This window comes from Epinephelus moara, chromosome 1, assembly GCF_006386435.1.
Source record: "Epinephelus moara isolate mb chromosome 1, YSFRI_EMoa_1.0, whole genome shotgun sequence".
Taxonomy (NCBI): Eukaryota; Metazoa; Chordata; class Actinopteri; order Perciformes; family Serranidae; genus Epinephelus; species Epinephelus moara.
Genome location: NC_065506.1, coordinates 12530288 through 12551680, shown reverse-complemented (window position 1 = coordinate 12551680; position 21393 = coordinate 12530288). Strand labels below are relative to the sequence as shown.

The following is a 21393-nucleotide window of genomic DNA, read 5'->3' as shown; positions in this document are numbered from 1 at the left end:
ATTGAAGCAGCGGAAAACCAGCAGCTCCTGCGTTTGGCGAGCTAAAATGACTGTTTTTGTCAATGGAGTCTGGTGGAGAGCATAGATGGGGAACTGAAGCTGTTAACAACTTTTCCATTTGAAAGGACTGTCTACAGTGAGGTGAAGTGGTGAAAATATTCTCAATAAAGCATACACGTAAACTGATACAGATTTTTTTGGGTGGCTTAAAACACACTCAGACAAAATCAAAACCACCCCCCGTCTAAGTAACAGGAAGTATAATGTTAGCTGTTGGCTACAACCTGGAGGTTTTTTGGCAAATTGCTATCATTAATAGTATGCTGAATTAGCAATTAGTAGTTTCTGTTTACAATGCACCCATGGGTGTACAGACATCTATCACTGGATTACTTTGATACTGAAGAAAATGTAATGAAAATGAGTTACAACAAGAGTAGTCTTGCTATGATTTGTAATCAGATTTATTTTTGTGGACATGACGATAATATTATCCTCTGAAAGTTTGCGTCGCACTGAATCTCATAGCATGGATCATGTTCAGATTTGACTGATGCAAATTACGGGCATAATCAGCAGGCCACGCTACAATAATTAACTTCCCATTCTTTTCAGAACACTGGTTTGAATCACGTCTCTCCGTCATCACCCCCACTCTCTATACTACAAAAGAGCGTGCAGTCAGTTTAACAAGCACTTATCCATTTTTGGCATGTATCTGATGTTTTGAGATTATTCAGAGAGAGCGTATGGGAGACATTCAAGGAGTCAGAGTGTGTTTTAGGATTTTACTCTGGCTCTGTTTGGTGCTTTGGCAGTCCTGTTCATCAAATGTGTATGAGAAGAAAGCAGCATGAACTGAGAGAGATACTGTATATTGCGACAAAGAGAGAATAAAATGTGGAGAAAGACAGAAGCACACCACACTCTCTGCACATTAAGTTGACTTTGAATTTAAGCAACCCCATCAGGGGTTTTTAGTAGACTGAACAATAAAACTGCTGCAATTTCTTTTGCCAGATTTACTGGAATCTCAACTAAGTAGAAGATAAAAATATATTTTTAATTAGAAAAGTGACTTCTCATCATCAGTGGTCAGAGCTGTGAGCTGCATAGGGAAGACAAAGAAACTATGCACAGATGCATCCCACCTTTATGATTTCTGAGTAATGTTACAGTTCCACAAAAAGGTACAGTTGATCACAAAATCCCAGGAATTTGTTTTACACTTTACATTGTGTAACTGACATTCAGCTAAGAATTATTTGCAGCTCTAAAGCAAGAATGACGTATTAAGGAGACTATAATAGTTTCCGCTTTTAAAACTAGCAGGAAAGGTTTAATTTTACTATTACAGAATGCATTTTCCATCTCCTTCCAGCCTGGGGATGTAATTGTCCTTATTTGATATGTGAATTGGCAGCCATAATGTCATTTCTACTGCTGAGGTTATCGTGTTTTACTGCGACTTCATATTCACTAGCAACGTTTGTTTCTCATTATCTTCCCCAGAAAGGTCACAGCGCTACGTGGTCTATATACATATGTGGAAACTAATACTGTATATGTCTCGCCAGAGTTTGTATAATTTCAGATGGTTAAGGTATTTAAACTTTTAGTAAAAGAGCTCTGTGGTTCAAACAGGTTGTCAACAGTTGCTTAGCAACAGGAGCCAATTCCAGGTTGAAGGCAGAAGTGCCTTGTAGGATTCATGAGTGCAGAGCTGAACTGTAACACAGTTAGCCAGGATAATTCACTTACTGACCCGCACATTGATGTTTGTCTGTGTGTGTGTGTGTGTGTGTGTGTGTGTGTGTGTGTGTGTGTGTGACAGTGGAGACGTTACAGGGGCTGGTTAATGGCAGCCTGGGCGGGGCGATGGCCAGCGTCCAGGAGGGAGGGGTTGCGGGGCCGGTGTGTCTGCCCCGCCGGGCCGAGACCTTCGGAGGCTTCGACAGTCACCAGATGCACAGCAGTAAGAGTAAGTCTGTTGGTGCATGCTTGGTTTTTATGGAGAGATTGTGCAGACTGGCCGATTGGTCAGCCAGACTGCATGTTGTAAGCCTGTAACAGTGGAAGACGATGAACCTGGATCTGCTGGTCCGGATAACTGCATCAACTCAATGCCTGAACTGCAAATGTGTGGTGACACTGCTGATTTTTAGTGGTCACATAACAGCAGGCACCACACCCAGCACTTCCCACAATGCCTCTGTTCAGTGCAGTTAGATATAACATTTTAGACGGGGACTTGGACAGCAGAGCTGATGCTTCCTGAGGGAGACGTGGCCTGGAGCGATACCTTTGAACTTGTGGCTTGCAAACTCAGAGTGGGACTATACTGGCGCTGTGGCAGATATTGAGCTATAAGAGGTCCAGACTTCTAGGAGAACTACAGAATGTTTTTATCAGTGTGATGTTTTTGAAACCCTTGAGTTCAGAAAGCAGACTTAGAAGCAAATATTAACATCAGAGGCATTATATAAACTAATATTACAGTGAAAAAGAAGGGCTCAGAGGGGCAAAGTGATTTGTTTGAATAGGGGGCAAAGGAAATTCAAAGGCAAACAAAAACTGCAGTAATAGAAATATGATAAATCAAATACAAAAAAGGTCATGCCTAATTTCTAGATAAGATTTTTATATTGACCAATCACAAAATCAGTGCTAAAGGCTGGACTATTAAGCTGATAGAGATTCCATACCTTTAAATGAACCTGAAATGATGTATTGACTGATCAATTAGTCAATCGACAGGAAAGTTATCAGCAAAAATTCTCTAGTTTCAGCTTTTCAGTTGTGAAGATTTGCAGTTTTTCTATTTCTAATATGATGTGAAACTGAATTTCTTTGGGTTGTTTTTGGACTGTTGGTCAGACATTTAAAGATGTCAGCTTGGGCTACAGGTAATTGGTATGGACATTTTTCATTATTTGCTGACATTTCATAGACAAAAGGAAATTATGGCAGATTAATTGATAAAAAATAATTTTTAGTAGCACTAGTTTAACTTTGGTATGGCGCCAGCAAAAACAGGAAGAAACTCTGACAATGTATTTTATGTTTTGTTCTTGTGCATGGTTGTTGGCCTCTTGATGACCGTGGTTCAGTTGCAACTAGAGACTGCAGTACTCCCACAGCTTCATTCCTCACTCTGTTGTTGATGATAAAAACAATTGTCAACCATAAACAAGGCATTTATTTGTACCCCAATCTACATCTGCCTCTCATATTCTTCATACACTCATATTTAACCTCTTTTTCTTACTTTTGATATTTATCAGTGGTGATTATGCACATTTTGTTGCACAACTATGAGTTGTACTGGACTGAATTGCCAAGTGTTAGGGATATCGGCCCAGGAGATGCCTGCCTTTTCTCTAATATAATATAAGTGGTGCTCAAAGTGCCAGAAAAAACACATTCGAAAAACTAAACAGCAATGTCTCTTTCCAGAAATCATGACCCAGTTACTCAAGATAATCCACAGACCTTGTTGTGAGCAGTTTGATGTAGGAACTGTTTTCTCTCTACTGAACTACACCCTCCAACCAAATCACCGTGCAGAAGGAAGTGTGCATCTACTCATGGATGAGAGGCTTGTGCTTGTGACAGTGTGAGATGTTAACTTTAATGGTGTCCACCTTGGCTGAGCTGTAACGTTAGCTAGCTCAGTGGTGCTAGGTGAGCTAGCAGTAGAAGGATGCATGCTTCCTTCTAGTGATACAGTTGGAGTGTCTCGAACACTCGTCAACTCACACCAAAACAATCTGGACTGATAAACAGCACTACAGATGAGAGAAAAAAATATGTATTTTTTATTTTGGGATGAACTGTCCCTTTAAATTAAAATGTTCCTTAAACTATTGACAGTGTCATAAGGTTATGTATTTTCCATATTATTGTGCCCCTGTTCTCATTTTGTCTTGCAGTATCATTTCCTGCCTGGGTCATCTTCTCACCTGTGATTTTCCTTCTTGTTAGGTGGTGATGGTGACGAGAGCGAAGATACGGCTGGAGATCTGCGCAGGACAGAGTCCGACAGTGTTTTAAAGAAGGTCGGCATCTCAGCAGCCAATTATTCTTGACTCTGAAGCAGCTACGCCCCCATGCCTCAATGAGAACCTGAGGCCATGTGTGGGGGTGCATTTGTCCTCCCAACATTAACAGCACCATTAAGATGAATTTAGCCACTTCTCTCCCTCTAGTGAATTAGCCTCTTGACTCTTCCTGCCAGGGCCCATTGCTAATGGCGACCATCAGTTGTATAAGAATTCAATAGCGGATGAAAATTAATGGGCGGCCTTTAGGTGCTGCTATTGTAGCTCTGCACTGGATGCTAGCCTTTGTAGTCATTTATCCTGCAGATATCCAGCAGCTGGACTGCACATAATTGTTTCTTGAATGTTTTAGTGGAGCCAAGCTACTGTAGTTTGCTGTTTAACAAAAGAGTCCTTTTTTTCCTCCTGAACTATTCCTTGTTAATTCTGCTATCTGAACAAAAGCGCAGCGCTTGATTTTTATTTACATTTCTTACTGGGCATACAGCCAAAGTTCAGAGGGGGCGCAGCAGTAAAACAAGGGTGTGTTGTTGCAGAAGTCAGAATGATCATTAAAGATACAATGCAGAGTTAATTCAAGCAGTACGCCATATGTTAGATTCACATTTGTTCAATTTTTCCTTTGTGAATGAAAAAAAAGCAAACATTTTTAGAGGTTAAACCCCTCAGTATTTAAAATACAGTGAGTGTAAGACTGCTGCATTACTGTATCTGTGCTACATAATCACAATCAGATATAATTAGATTTTTCCATCACACCCACATGTGCAGCTATAATCACATTCAGTCATACACACTGTACAGTATGCCTGCTCATGTACTCACAGTATGAGACACACCAGGAGATGTGTATATGTGAGTGCATTACTGTTCTCTGCCTTTACAGTACTTAGTGTGTGTTTGTGTTTGCATGCAGGGAGGAAACGCCAACCTGCTGCTGCTGCTGAAGAGGAACAGTGAGGTAACACTGACTTCCTGTCTCTAACTCAATAAGACGTGCTGTTTACATGGAAACTGTCCAAACTCTGTGTCACCATCATCCTTACCAGCATCAATAACCATATAAGCTGAAGCAGTGGTAACAGCAACAGCAGTAGGAGCAGTTGTACTGTAGGAACTAATAAATAGAATTCACAATGGCAAACAAACACAAGTGGCAGACAGAGTAAACTGTAAGAGGAAGTTGTCTGTAAGAGCAAGCTAAATAATGAACTGTGCATGAGAATAGAGCGAGCATCCTACCTGTGTAGGAAGTGCAAGTGCAGCAGTGGAGAATTTACCAAGACAGAAAATAAATAAAGTTTAAAAATATCATTAATGCCACAACATATTCTAAATGCCATCCACAGCACCTGGTGAAGAATTAACAGACTGAGTCTATAGCCATGCAGTGAGCTCTGTGAAGCTGTTCTTAGGCACTGTAACTTGAACTAAATGCTAACTGTAGCATGCTAACATGCCTAAAAATAAGATAAGATTTTATTGTTTAATAGGTATAATAGGGCAGGGTGATATGGACAGAAATTCATATCTCGGTATTTTTAGGCTGACTGGCGATACACAGTATATATCTTGGTATTTTCTACGAAATGGGCTACATGTTTTCAGTTGCAAGTCAAAGCCACATTTGAGATGTCACAAGCACTCTTATAAAAACAGTCTGTGATCAAAATAAAATGCAAAGACAGGGATAATTTCCTTGTTTGAAAATATGCAGCTGCACAACATGTAAATGAAAAGTGATAAAGAATAAATAGCAGAGCTGTGCGTTAACTTTGTGAACACAGCACTGGAGCTGCAGAAGTAGGTGTGAAACAAGTAAAAATCTTTGTGGGAGGATTCAATGAATTTATTGCTGGAAAATGATTTAAATATTTTTTTATTTAGGCTACTAATCTTATTTATGCACACAGCATCAACAGAGAGGCCAAAGGAGGGAAGGAGAGAGAGTGACACTTTGTCCGCAATATATACGTCTTGTATATGAAACGTCTGTGTTGTCGCTGCATTTTTTAAAACACATCTGTCGCCTGCGTCCAGGCGCCGTCTCAATGTCACACATTACACTGCAACTACCAAGAAGAGCGACGATGTGCTGTGATCTACGTCACACATAAACTAGCAAACAGACGCTCACCTGACAGAATTAAGCAGCTCTGTCTCCCACGCATGCAGCGCAATACTGCATAATATGCAGTATTGAATGTGTAATTGTGGTAATTTCCTTCATATCACAGACTGATTTAGCATAGCACATGCAATATATAGACCGGTGTGGCACTGTAGATTAATTAACTGACAGATTAAACAGAGGAGCAGCTCTGTGTCTCTCTGAGTGTTGATGGAGAAACTGTGAGTGAGTGAGTGGGGCGGAGCTGTGCAGAGAGAGTGAGAGGAGAGATGCGCATTGGCATGGCTTTTCAGAAGAATGCTGTTGTGTAATGCAACTTGACCCTATACCGATATAAACGGTATTGTCTAAATCTATATCTTGCTTCAAAATATATGGACACTTCGTATATAGTCATTTTATCACCCAGCCCTAAGGTATAAAGATAACCTTATTAACCATCTTACTTTAGTGTGTTAGCAGGCTAATATTTAGTACGTATTTAATCATGAACCATAGTATTTGAAAAATAATCAAATGTGACCTAGATATAAAGTGAGGTGATCATCAAACTTTCTGTGCCAATTCTTGGCTCAATTTTTTTTGAAAAAACTGCTAGCACACCTGTTGTTTTAAACACAACTCACTAAGACTTCAATTCATCAAGAATTTTCACCGTTTTTGGATTCTCCGTTCACCTGAAGAGGCACGCTAGAAAAACAGTGTCTTCTTCTCAAAGTCAGTGTGACATGAGGTGACTAACTGACACACAAGTGATCATTTGGGGGTTAAAGTATTCCTTTAACAGAAAATGCAAGGTGTTGTTTGTTGCTGGCACAATGTATTCTGGTTATTTATCCTACACACTACTCATACAGACTATTATGGACACCGTACTGCATATATATTTGATGCAGCAACACTTTCTGCAGATGTTCTGTCTAATAAAGGCTATTTTCTGTAGTTCCCAGGGAACATTAATTGGAGAATTTTGTGTCCTTGTAAACATTGGTGGCAGCTGAATGCATGCTGGCCTTGTCTCTTTGTCAGTGTTTGAATGGAGAAAAGGTCACATCACTTTAACACATCAAGTCAGTTTAATGCTGGCTTTGTCTAAGAGTCCACTGGTGAATTCATATTACATGGAATCCAGTGCTAGAGCTTATTAAAAGAAAAAGTCAACATTTAAATTGAAGCGCTGCCACCATCCATGGTGCATTTTAACAAGCAAAGACAAGCGCAGCAATAAGCAAGAGCACATCAAATAGACTGTTGTCTCCACGCAACAGAAAAGGACAGAACAGGAACAGGACAGGATGTTTTGAGTTGACAGGATAATCAGTGATTTCTCCTTTCCAACAGCAGGTCCTCCACAGTGTCTCCAATCTGCATCTCCTGCTCAGCACTCTGCAGGTAAGATGGCTTCCATACAGTGTATGTACATGTGCAACTCTGTGAAGCTCTGTTTTGTGATTTTGAAAACATCACATCATGTGTTAAACAAAGGGGGGAAAAATCTGATATCTGAGATTCTTTCAGGTGCAATGTGAACATGACAACACAGCCATAGAGACAGACAAAATAATGTCTTAAGACAGCACCAGGAGTGATGTGTCTGAACTAACCTATCTGGCCTGCGGCTCTGGTTGTGGCTATTCCAGGCGGTGGTGGTCCAGCAGGACAGCTTCATAGAGGACCAGCGGCAGGCCCTGAGCGAGCGCTCGTCCTCCTGCTCATCTTTATCGCGGCCGTCCTCGCGGCCCAGCTCGCTGATTGAACAGGAGAAGCAGCGCAGCCTGGAGAAGCAGCGGCAGGAGCTGGCATCCCTGCAGAGACAGCAGGCAGCTCATGCTGAGGAGAAGAGGAGAAGGGAGAGGGACTGGGAGCTGAGGGAACAGCAGCTGGCAGAAAGAGAAGGGCTGCTGCACCTACAGGTGACTATGAGTCATTTTCTACAAGTTCTGTGTTTTACTAATACGTTTCTGGGCAGCTGTAATTTTTAACGTAACCCCTGCCAATATGTTTAATAGTGGCACCATTTTATACTGTAGTCATTTACCCTGTACAGTATTTTACCTGATAAATAATGCTGTGCAAGACATTCATGGTGTCCTGCAGTGATGGCACGCTGCCTTCAAAAACATATTTGACTGAAAACCCTTAGAAATTCTAAGAAATTCTGTCTTTAAAGTTTAGTTTGACTGAGATGAGAGCTGCAGGGTAAAAAAACTGAGGAGGATGCCAAATTTTGGTAGGAAGGTTCAGCTTAGTGGCTAAAGATTATCTTAACGCTAGCATACAGTACAAAGCCAGTTAACTCACATGCTTTGCTTTGGAATTTGCTCATGACTTGTGAATGGATAAACAACAAGTGGTAGAGGCCTTTAGCTAAACTACAGTTGGGAACTCTAATCAAAATAACTTGTTGTCATCTTTACTGAAACTATATTGTATCCTGGGTGGCACGGTGGTGCAGTGGTTAGCATTGTCCTCTCACAGCAAGAGGGAGCCATTCTGTGTGGAGTTTGCATGTTCTCTGTGTGCCAGTGTGGGTTTTCTCTGGGTACTCCTCCCACAGTCCAAAGACATGCACGTCAGGTTAATTGGTGACTCTAAATTGCCCGTAGGTGTGAATGTGAACATGAATGGTTGTCTGCCTCTATGTCCAGGGTGTACCATAGGCTCCAGGCCCCCTATCACCACATCCTGACAGTAGAACATAAGACAGAGAATCTATGAGAAAAGTCTTGTTCCTCCTCCTCATATTACTTTTGATTGCATTTGCAAGAATCGACCATGCCTGAATGAAAACAACCAGTCAGAGCCGAGGAGTCTTTTGATTCATATTTGATCAGTGCTGCCTAGATTGACAGTTTGACCACAGTTCAAGAGCAGTGATTGACATGATTGACAGCAGTGTTAGAGATTCTTCGGCTCTTCAGGTGCCTTGAATTCTTGCAAATGCCATTAGAAGCTACGGGGAGTTTCAGTTAATATGACAAAAACAGCTGTAATGATGTGTAAGTTGTGGTTTAATGTGACAGTATGCTTTCTGGCCTTACAGTGTTACTGTAGCTTACTGTGTTTTCAATGATTAAACTTAAAACTGATTGAAATCAGCCCTTTGAATAAAAGCTGTGTGCTTGTCACACTAGTAAACAGATGCAGTGAAGTACAGTCACAGTGATGTATTTGCTTTGCATGAATGTGGGATTTACTGCAGTGTTAACCAAATTAGAGACTTTTCAGATTTGATCAGTATGTACAATAATACAGCTCATTCAATAAATACAATAAAAGTCATCCTCGCTCTACATCCTTTAAATACTGACTTCTGCATGAATGCCACTTTTCTCTTTTCATCGCTGTTGGTATCATCTTGAGTAATGGCCTCCGCAGACTCTTATTTTCAACAGAATTAGTTAGCGGCTGACAGTAGAGTTTTGCAAATTGAAACTGTTGAGAAAATTGAGGCAAATCAATTGTAAAATACTGGAATAGTTTTAAGGTAAGGCTTGTGAGCAGACACTAAATAATTTACCCACCATCAGTGAGCGTGAGGCTGCTGGGTCTCTTTTCTTTTCCTGACACACAATAAGAAACTGTTGTTAAGGAAAAGTTAAATTACCTCCAAATGACTAAATTGCATTTTTAAATTTTGGATAAAATGCATTTGGTAGTGAGGTGGATAGCTGAAGACATATGATTTAGCTGATTTATCCATGAGCATTAGATTCCGGGTAGAAAAAGATAAGAGTAATAAATAATAGAATATTTATGTTTAACATATTACTTTTATGTCTTAGATAATGTACCCCTACAAACTCGTTATATCAATGTACACAATGATAAAGTAGCTTCTTTTTTGATATCTGAAACTGTATCTTTGTATTGTACCATTTCAATAAATCAGTCAATGCACCTCCCAACCACTGCAGGAGGAAGAGATCTTGAAGCAGCACAAGGAGCTAGAGGAGGAGAAGCAGGGGCTGCAGAGTAAAAAGGAGGAGTACCAGAGAGACCTGGAGAGGCTGAGGGACGCCCAGAGGAAGCTGGAGAAAGACAGAGAGGCAGTGCAGCGGCAGCTCAAAAAGATGGAGGAGCTGCACCTGTCTGAGGTGAACAGGGGCTCTTTTAAAAAAAAAAATGCTAACAATAACAATACCGTGATCTGTTGCTCCCTGCGGGAAAAGTGCCTCTCTGTTGCCCCTCAGCTACAGGGGAGCACTCAATGAGCTGGGAGGGATGCACGCTCTTCAGCAGGGTTGGTGTTTATGAATGCTTTCATTGGAGGCTTGAACCTGGGTCCTCTTGAAAGGGATTTCAAAGCTCTCGGCATCATATTAACTAGCAAACAGTGCTGCATTGCAATCCCAACAGCAAAGTTATACTCCCAGGCTTTAATGCCAGAACCTGTATATGTAGATAAAAAATCACTTTGCACCATTAAACTCTTTTTAAAAGATTTATGCTCATCTTTTATTCAGGATAAGCATTAAAATATGAACCTCTCATGTTCATATTCCCTTACATCTTCATTACCTTTACTTCCAGAGGACTCCCTCCACAACGTCAGATGAAACCCAGTTCCCGGGCAGCTCCCAGTCTCTGGAGCTGGACCCGCTGGAGCTCTCCTCCTCCTCCTCCTCCTCCTCCCTGCTGAGGCTGCAGCCCCAGCGGTCTAAGCCCAAAGGGAAAAGCCTCAATCCCTTTACCTCATCCTCCAGCAACCTCAAAGGTAGCGAAGCCAACAACCAGATCTCAAAGAGCCTGCTGCAGCTGTCCAAGAACAAGAGCAAAGAGGGGAAGGAGAAGGAGAAGAAGAAGAAGAAGGGCAAAGGCGGGAGCGCACAGACAGCAGGTAGAGAATGTGGATGGATTTACATTCAGTTTAATTATTCAGTGTCTCACAGTGAGTCAGCAGGCTGGAGCTGAGTGTTACTGTCAAGGACACTTCAGATTAGAAGAATGAATGCATCAAGTCTGCAGTTGTTTTCAGAATAACAAATTAAACCCAAGATTTTCTGTTGTTTTTCACGTTTTCTGTAATTATCAGGTATGACCAGGGGCCTGGACAGAGATTCATATTTATGGGGACTAAGCCTCTTCTAAGGTGTTCCCAGTGGAAACCTTTCAGACAACCAGCTGAAGAATGGGTGCTGGATGTGACTTCGTCGAGTGGCAACAGGCCTAAAATTTGACTCTTTTAAAGTTTTTTTTTTTTTGTAAGACTAGAAGATAATTACTAAAGCGTGATGCATCCACTTAAGAAAAAAACAAACATTTGTCCCGTTATTCCGAAATAACGAGATTATTTTGCCAGTTCTGAGAAATGTTTTCATAAAAAGAAAATCTGCTGTTTTTTTCTGAATTAATAAGATCATTTCCTCAATTCATAAGCAAAACAAGTATTTTTTTTTCCATGAAAACTTCTCTCCTAATTCCGAGATAATGATCTCATTAATTCAAAAAAAAAAGAGAGAGAGAGAGAGGAATTTTTTTTCTTGTGAAAAGTTTTCTTGATTCTGAAGGCCAAAACAGATGTTGTGCGTTCAAAAAATGCTCCCCTACTATTTTCAGTGTATAACCCCACACTGGTGGCAACTGGATGCGCGTTGGTGCTCCGGGATGTACAGCCCCGCGGCACTTTACGCCGCTTTCCAGCCTTGCCAAGCGCTGGATTTAAATGCACTTTTCCCTCACTTGCTTTCTGCTTGTACACACCATCTCCCGTAGCAGCTCTCCCTCTCTGCTCCTGCGGCAGCTCGACTCCTCTCCTTACCATAAAGAGAACTCTGTAGCTGTTGCTGTGTCTCGTTTGTGACACAGCCTGGATGACAAGAGACTGGTTATTGAGGTTGAGAAACATCCCGAGCTAAATGACCCACAATCCTGTCATATAAAAACAATGGCCAAAAAAAAGATGGCCTGGTGAGTCATAGCTCTGAGATCGGCTATTCAGGGGAGGAATGAAGTTTAATTAGGGGCTCTCCACACATGATTTTAAGGTAACACAGAGGTGGATGAGGTACAGATCTTTCAGTAAAAGTAGCAATAACTGTGTATGGTAGGGGTGTAACGGTACACAAAAATCTCGGTTCGGTACGTACCTTGGTACACAAGTCACGGTTCGTTTTTTTTCAGTACAGTAATGAAAAAAATAGACAACTATTAAATATCTTTTACTTATTGGTAACCTTATTAAAACATACCACCACAGCAGTTAACTCTTTTTACACAATTTTTGAATGAAACAAATATATATAAAATCCTGCTTTTTCACATTGTTTGAATGAAAATAGAAATATAAAAGTGAAAAATAAAATCCTGCTGTTTTTTTAACACATTTTTTGAATGAAAAATATAAATATACATTTCTGCTTTAACAGTTTTACTCAATTAAAATAAAAAGTATAGTGCAGCTGGTCAGCTTTAAAGCCTGCTCAGATTCAGTTTTACTAGGAACTTACTTAGCTTTCCCACTTTGTTAAAGTGCAGTAAACAAAACATGCTTATATCTAAAGTGCAGCTTAAACAATTTTACTCAACTCCAATGGCGTTGGTTATTTCTTTAGCGCGATGGTCAGGGAAACGCTCTTTCTTTTTAAACGACGACGATATCGTAGTTTGCACCAGATTGCTTTTTCTAGTCGTGCCGGTTAACGTTCAAACTCGGGTGGTGTCGCTTTAGATGCGTTAGCATGTTAGACGTGTTTCCAAGTACATACCCGACCGCTGTTCTGCAGTGTCGGCACACTGCTTTTGTCTTGTCAACTTGTTTATTTCCATCTTCGTATTTTACCCTGAAACCAAAGTGTTCCCAAACGGAGGACTTAAGGTTTGCGGGTGGGTCTTCAGGTTCGTCAGGCTCACTTGCCATGTTGTCAAAATGCGAGAATGCGCTGCACAAAGTGAAAGCGGAGATTTACGGTCGGACTCGGTCCGTCACTCAATTATGTCCGTCGGGGAACTAGATATTTTAAATGGTTTGGCTCGCAAAAATGGAATTAAAATAAAACAAAATAAAATAAAATAATATCCTGTGCCCAATAATTCGGTACAGGGTCGTGCCGAACCGAAAGTCGCGTACCGAACGGTTCGACACAAATACATGTACCGTTACGGCCCTAGTGTATGGTCATATGTGAATGAGCTGCAGCGCGATGCGTCCAGTGTGCACTCACGGCACCGCCGGGGTGTTATCAGTTTGGGATGATAATCTTGTCAATTCAGAAGAACAAGAGTAGAATTTTTTCCCCATGAAAACTTTTCTCATAATTCCAAGATAATAATCTTATTAATTCAGAAAAACAAGCTGATTTTTTTTTTTTTTTACATGAAAACCTTTGTTTAACATAATAATCGTGTTAAATAATATTTTTTCATTAAAACCTTTTAAGAGTGCTCAGATAATAATCTTGTTAATTTAAAAATAAATAGCCGTTTTTCATGAAAACCCTTTTTGAATTTTGAGTACCCTTTTTGAATTTCATTAATTCAGAATAACAGAGCATTTTTTTCTGAAGTAAATGCATAATGCTTTGGTAGATAATACATCTATTTGTTAATAATTTTAATTTTAGAAATAGTAAGACCCAGCATACCTGCTGACTAATAAATGTACATAACATTCAAAGCTGAAAGTTAAGAAACTATAGACACAGTGAGCCTCATACATCAGCATATATTTTACATATGGATTAAAGTCTAAGCACAGATCCGTGTAGCTCCGGGCAAGAAACCCTGAGAAAGTTTCCATATATATTTATAACAAACTGCCAGTGTCAAAACCTATAAAATCAACATTACATTTTCAATTAACCATCTGTGTTACATTCACATGAGACACAGCGATACTGTGTAAAATTAATCAGCATTTGTTAACTGGATGACACTGACCCTCGTCTTTAACAATTCCATATTAAGTCCTCATCACTGCCTGCTCAGTGTGGTGATGTATTTTTTAAGAAATGTAGCTTTAAAGTGTCAGCTGGCATCACGCTTCCTCTTTATCTTCGTTGTCTGCTTTATCTTGTAGTGAGTGCAGACACAGTTCGCTGTGCCACTGTGCTGTACTTTCACCATGCTCCTCCAGGTCACTGTGCAGCAGTCTGCTGGGCCTGAGCACCAGCTCATTTCATGTTCTCATGTCCCAAACACATACTACATACTAACTGTGTACTTTATACTTATCTCTATACAGTGTGTTGTTTTGTATCACGTATACAAGCAATCACTATGCTTGCAATGATACAAAACAAGCGCAGAGGGACGTCAATCAAACTGCGACTTTGGAGTGTCATTGCCAGTTAAACTAAACAGACAGCATTTTAGTTTTGCTTTCTGATGTGTTCCTGGAGCTCCAATGGCTTTGTGCACTGCATTGTGGCTGTCCATCAACATCATACACAAAAAACAGAAGTTTTTTTTTAGCATGCACAGGACTGTTTTCAGTATTCATTTCCTTTTTTTGTGACTTTTTCAGTGGGAACGCAGTATATACTAAAACACCTGATTAGTATGTAGAATGAATTTGGGACACAGCTTAGATTTGGTCTTTGCATTATCCAAAATGATTTAGCGTTCAGACTTTTTAAAGGGAGCTTTACCACCCTAAAGTTGGTGCCTCTGGATTGGCTCTTACTTCACTTTGTGAAAATATTGTATAGTCACTGTATGCACACTCACCGGCCACTTTATTAGATACACCATGCCAGTACTGGGTTGGACTCCTTTTGTGTTTGGAACTGCCTTGATTCTTGGTGTCATAGATTCAACAAGATGCTGGAAACATTCCTCAGAGATTTTTGGTCTATATTGACATGACATCACACAGTTGCTGCAGATTTGTCGGCTGCACATCCGTGATGCAAATCTCCAGTTCCACCACATCCCAAAGGTGCTCTATTGGATTGAGATCTGGTGACTGTGGAGGCCATTGGAGTATAGTGAACTCATTCTCATGTTCAAGAAACCAGTTTGAGATGATATGAGCTTTGTGACATGGTGTGTTATCCTGCTGGAAGTAGCCATCAGAAGATGGGTACACTGTGGTCATAAAGGGATGGACACGGTCAGCAACAATACTCAGGCAGCCCGTGTGAATTTTCTCCTCAGTTTCCTGTTGTTAGCTGACAGGAGTGGCACTTGGTGTGGTCTTCTGCTGCTGTAGTCCATCTGCTTTAAGGTTCAATGTGTTGTTGGTTCAGAGATGGTCTTCTGCAGACCTTGGTTGTAATGAGTTGTTATTTGAGCTACTGTTGCCTTTCTATCATCTTGAACCAGTCTGGCCATTCTCCTCTGACCTCTGGCATCAACAAGACATTTTCACCACCATCCTCTGTAAATCCTAAAGATGGTTTTGCGTGAAAATCCCAGCAAATTAGCAGTTTCTGAAATACTCACACCAGCCCGTCTGGCGCCAACAACCATGCCACGTTCAAAGTCATTTAAATAATTTTTTGCCCCATTCTGATGCTCGGTTTGAACTTCAGCAGTTCGTCTTGACCATGTCTACATGCCTAACGCATTGAGGGCCGATTGCGGTAAAAATGGAGCAAACAGATACCGTCTAATTCACAAAGCACGCGCAGAGGGTGAAATGCTCCACTAACTGCGCTGCCAAGCAGATTGCGTCTCGGTGCTCCGGTGTTATTTGCACGTATTTAAATGAGGTAATATGCATATATTACCTTTCTTTCTTTTACCTTTCTATGCAAATGAGCCTCATTGATAAACAACGTCTAATTCACTAACACCAGCGCTAATAGCCACACGCAGTTTGAGTGAAGTAAATAACGTCTTTAGAAAGCTGGTGCAAACTGGGCGCTCCTCTGTGGAAGCCTCTCGCCCAGACTTTCCAGTGATCGTGGCAGCAGTGATCGTCTGTTAAATCAGTCTGTAAATAATATTTTGACATTATTATTATAATCATTATTACTTTAATGGCATCCGAAGATATTGATGCGTTGAACAGGTGACAGTCTGCGGTCGTTCTCAAAACGCACTTCTGTCACGCACTTCAAAAGCAACTTTCAATAATTTATTTTACGAAACGGGGGAAACAAACGTGAACAAAAACGGTTCCATAATTCATATTAAATTCAAAAGATAACGAAAAAACAGCTACAAGTGAGAGGGAATAGTGATAAAGTGGTCAAACTTGGTCAAATCCACAGCCTCAACCCATCCGACACTGTTAGACTGACTCACCAGCAGACATCACTACATGAGGGTATACAGTATTCAGTACTTTGCCAAACAAAGTCTGCCATTGTTCTGCCACGGTGTTCTTGGCGCAAAGCCAGCATTTATACTTTGCCATGTGTGGCTTATTGCAATCAGGGGCAAATCAGGGGCAAACTGCACTCAGGTGCCAAACTTTGTGGGCGTGTTTGCGCTGGTATATCATTAGCGCAATATCCTTTGTGAATAGGACGTTAAGACGGAGCAAACTGCAGGTGCAAGTGAAGTGCAGTTCAAGGTGCTATCAGCGGCCGCAGTTCATTCTTTGTGAATTAGGCCCTGAGTTGCTACCACGTGATTGGCTGATTAGCTATTTGTGTTAACAAACAGTTGAACAGGTGTACCTAATAAAGTGGCTGGTGAGTGTAAATTTGGTCTTAGCGCTATATTTGAAAAAGGTTTCTGTTTGTCTCCCTGTATTTATAGAACAGCAGCACGTAGTAAACAATAATAGATGCACAGTACACGATGCATGCAAAATACATTAAATCTGAAACTCATTGATACACATGAGAGTAAAAATGTATTTCCTGATATGAAATAATGGTTGTGATATGAGCACTGAGCACATTAAGCTGCTCACTGAGGCAGCTCGTTACTTCTTGAATGGATCTCAGTGACGGTGTGTTGCACTTTGCTAAGGTTAGATCAGTGCGAAGCGGGGCGACGCTGCTCGCTAACTCTCGCTGGAGTACAAACGTTATAATAAATCAGCCATCAAAATCCTCTTACAGGAAGAATCCTCTCTCGTGAAGGTGACACTGACTCCTCTCTTCTCCTCCCTCCAGACCCCCAGCACCTCCCCGAGCCTCCTCTGGACGGAGAGATCTTCTTCTGCTGAGAGAAGTGGCTCTCCTCCTCCTCATCCTCCTCCTCCTCCTCCTCATCATCATCATCATCAACCCACCACAGCCCTTTCAGAGGATTGTGTTACTGCCAAGTAGTAATACATTCATCTGCATGCGTAGCACTGCAGTGTACTACCAGGCTTTTTGGCACCTTGAAGAGACTTTTAGTTAATTGTGTTCATTTAAAGCAGAGCAATTTCACTTTATGCGAGAAAAATGTATTTTCTTGTATTTTAAAACCCACTGCTTTAGTTTCTGAAAGGAAAAAAATATGTAAGGGATTCTGCTATGGTGTGTAAGTAGGCGTACATACTTGCAGTACATAAAAATAGGCAACATGAAATGGCAGTACATTTTTTGGGTATTTTGTTTCCAAAAAAAAAAAAACAGTTTCCCTTTCCAAAGACACCATGGTTACATGACAGTGGTTTCATTTCTTCATTTTGAAGAATTATACATTTGTGAGTATCAAACTGAAAGCATTTCACAGCAGGCTGCCTCACAAGCTCTGCCAAGTATGTCACAGGCCCCACTGCCTTTCTGTGTGCGTGTTTGTTACGGCCCCAACTAGCCCCCTTTTCCACAGTCCGTCCTGCTATGAAGTTCCACACCAACAGGCTGTTATGTTAATTTATGGAAGCGTCTTCCATGTGACTGAATCCACACACACACAAGGACTCAGACTTATCCAAATGCCACTTGGAAACAGATATGAATGCCAACATGCTCCATGTGGCACTGGGAGCTCATCACTAATGATCTTTATTCACAATTAATAGAAGATTGAAAACCTCAGAGGAAAATCTGCTTAAACTAAGTGTCTTGGCAGCATGTCTTAATCAAGTCCAGCGTTTTCAGTGTTTGCTCCAGTGTTTCATTCAGAAATGCTACTGTATAGATCCACATTGAAAGAAAAATTGTCGCCCAACAATCCTTTACTCGCTATTTGAAAAGCAGATTTTGGTCGCGTCCACTAATTTTGCCTCCAGTTAGTAAGCAAAATGGAATTTCAATACCTTCCATAATCCTCTATTAAGACTCCATGCCATCAATCTTGTTCCTTGGCTGGGTTTTAATTTATTTGAATAATGGATGTCTCCATTTTGGAGTGAAACTCTTCAGATGTGCATGTCTCTTCTTCCAGACTCAACAGTAATGAAAGGATTGAGACATATCTTCCAGCGTCTAATGGCTCAATTCATATCCTTTAGTGTGTTTTAGAGCCTTGGATGGATATTAGCTTGATCCTTGCTTTATCTGCCTGTCAATGGGCTTTTATGCAGCCCTCATCTTTCATCTGAGCGCTGACGACTGGGGCTTTCCTTCGTTTTTTTGTTTAATTGCATGTAACTCCGCAGGTAGCATACTAATGGCTTCTAAGTTCAACTTTCTCTTTCAACCTCTCTTGGTTGTGATAATAGACTCTGTAGATGCACGTGGCTGATGGTTTTAGGAAGTGGAGGCTGTTAATTTAGGGACAAAGCAGCTGGTTAGAGAAAATGAGAGAGGACATTAACTAAAAAACACCAAATGATGCTATACGTCCGTGTTCAGACGCATAATGACTGAACCTGCTCAGCAGGTACTGCCTGAGTCTCTGATCATTTCAAATTAATCAGCACTCAGCAGTGTTGTTAAGCACTTTGGTACTAATATGTTGATGCTTTTTTGTTATCAGTGTGAGATATCAATCAAGGAGGTCTTTGTACTCTGTGGAGTTTTTTAATCGAGGGCACTGATGCTCATGAAAAGCAACAATGATCCAAAGCAAGATAATGTGTTAAATTACATAAAAGGTGCTGCGGCTCCTTGTTGTTGAGATTAGTGATGTCATTAAAATAGGGGCCTGTAGCTTTTATGGAATGTTTCCAAGGTGACCTGCATGACCTGTCTTAATTTTAAAGCCTGTGTATTATCCCCACTAAGGCCAGATTGCGGGCCACACACTACCTGCAGGACAGGTAGGAAGTAGAAGCAGAAGAGTTTTAAAAAAAAGCAGGACCCTTCTCTCAGTGAATGACAGAGCAGCGCCACTGAACTGCTTTCTTGCTGCCTCTTTTGTCTTGTGTTTAAGTGCTTGTTTGTTAACTTGCCGTCTGTGTTGAGGATTTGACTTCATGTCCAGGCTGGTTTATTATAGTGTGTCTTCTAAGAGGCTTACAGGGCCAGCCAATTAGTTGCTTCATGTCTTTTGTTTATGGCTTTGGTGTAATCCTGTCAAAGAAACGGAGAGGAATGGGCTTCTTTTTTTTGTTTCTGTAGCTTTAGGTGTGTTTTGACCACTAGGGAGCACTGCACCTATGACTAAATTAGTTCCCTCCCTCACACAACAACAACCACAAAGTATGAAACTATGTTTTTTTGTTCTTTTCTTTTTCTTTCTTTTTTTTAATTTTTTTTTTATACATATTCTCCCTGTTGTGAGAAATTGACATATTTTTCTCAGCAGGTCATCGCCATACAGAGATAATGTGATGAGCGTGGGCTCTCACACTCTGTGACATTTTCCCCACGGCATTTGTAATTGACTGCGGAAACAAATAAGTTGTCAGAGATTGTAATTGGTTATTCAGTGAAACCAGTCAGCAGCAGCTTTAATGCGGGAAAGGAAAAAAAAAAAAGAGAGAGAGAGAAGGTCTAACGGTTGGAGGGAGCAACCGGGCAGAACCACAAACCTCTCTCTGTAAAGGACAATCAGCAGACACGAGTCAGGAAAATGAACTCCCTCCCCGATGATGATAGGGCTGTCCATGAGACGAGGGTGTCCATCAGGTGAACCCTGCGTAGCCTTAAATCTTAACGATAAAATGCACTAGAGTAGAACCCAGCATCTTCTCAGGAGAGAGAGGAGAGCTTTTATACCTCTGCTTTGAAACGAAGGAAATGTTTGTACTATTAAAGTGGTACAGAATAGTTTCATTCCCAACATTGTAAAAAAAAAGGGCAAAGACAAATATGTAAATACGATTTATGTATAAAACAAATCAAATGTACAAAATTGTTTCGTTTGTGATCTATTGCAACATTTTGTAAGAATGTTTTATTTATGTTTTATTCTCCCCCTTGGGGTGATGTAAAGTCATATTTCTCTCATAATAAAAAAAATCATAATGGACATTTTCTGTGTTGGTTGTTTGTCAATTGCTGTTATTATTTGTCTTAAGGAAATTTAAAAAGAAAAATGAAGGCAGTGTTACTTTACATGTAGTGCAGCATGCTCGATGCTCACTCTATTTTTTGCTCCATGCATATTTGTTCTGCTGATTTATTTGCCAGATATCACCCTGGTGTGTATTTTACCAATATTCTGCACACACCCTTATACCTGTTGTCAAATCATTGTCCGTCATGTATGTTATGCAATTCACAGAAAGTGAAACTGTGACGGACAGAAGCCTAATGCATTCACTTGAAGAAAAAAAGCAAAACATTTGCCCCGTTTTACTGAATTAACAAGATACCTCAGAATTCTGAGAAAAGTTTTCATGAAAAATTTGCCGTGTTTTTCTAAATTAACGAGATTATTGTCTCGTAAAGTCTCATTTTTCTGAATTAATGAGAGAATAATCATGTTAATTCTGAAAAATGGCAAATATATTTTCCCATGAAAACTTTTATCTTGTTAATTCAAAGCTAATGAGCTTGTTAATACTCAGGTGAATGCATTACCTTTCTGTATAAATCAGTCATTATTGTGTCCATAATTGTTTCCCAAAACAGGTATTTGTGGATATTAGTGTGACTTTTGGACCACTTTGATGAAGCAAATAAAAGCACACCATGTGGTGCACAACTGTTCCTCTGTACTGGAAAACAGTTCAGGTAGCTTTTGGAAAAATATGTCTGTTTCAAGCATGTTGTTGCAGTGTTAGAGATGATTAGTACATGACCTGCTGCGGGGGCCAAGGACCCCTGTTATTTCTTCTCTCTGTACATTGTATGCAGTGTTCCTATGTAATTTACTATGCTCCATGTTTGCTGTGTGGTCATGTGATTTAAAAACACATTACCTGTAGGAAGTATTCACCCCTCATGGAAGTGTTCATATTTAAAAAGTATTTACAACAGAAAAATCCTCTGCAACTACTCTTTTACCAATGATTTGATTACATGTTTAAAGCATTTTTCA

General features: G+C 40.4%; 1 protein-coding gene across 8 annotated transcripts in view; it reads left to right on the top strand.

Annotated features, from left to right (window-relative positions):
- Nucleotides 1-20379, top strand: part of LOC126392917 (A-kinase anchor protein 13-like) — a 140974-nt gene extending 120595 nt beyond the window's left edge. For 4 of the 8 annotated variants that reach the window (XM_050048663.1, XM_050048717.1, XM_050048699.1 and 1 more), the window contains 8 exons: nucleotides 1835-1981; nucleotides 3985-4058; nucleotides 4978-5022; nucleotides 7534-7584; nucleotides 7833-8105; nucleotides 10107-10289; nucleotides 10726-11032; nucleotides 17205-20379. In XM_050048663.1, the coding sequence (XP_049904620.1) occupies nucleotides 1835-1981; nucleotides 3985-4058; nucleotides 4978-5022; nucleotides 7534-7584; nucleotides 7833-8105; nucleotides 10107-10289; nucleotides 10726-11032; nucleotides 17205-17257 (1133 nt within the window). In that variant the 3' untranslated portion in view covers nucleotides 17258-20379. The remainder of the gene's footprint in view (nucleotides 1-1834; nucleotides 1982-3984; nucleotides 4059-4977; nucleotides 5023-7533; nucleotides 7585-7832; nucleotides 8106-10106; nucleotides 10290-10725; nucleotides 11033-17204) is intronic. The other 4 variants (XM_050048727.1, XM_050048681.1, XM_050048690.1 and 1 more) reach the window with 3 other exon arrangements.
- The last annotated feature ends 1014 nt before the right edge of the window (nucleotides 20380-21393 follow it).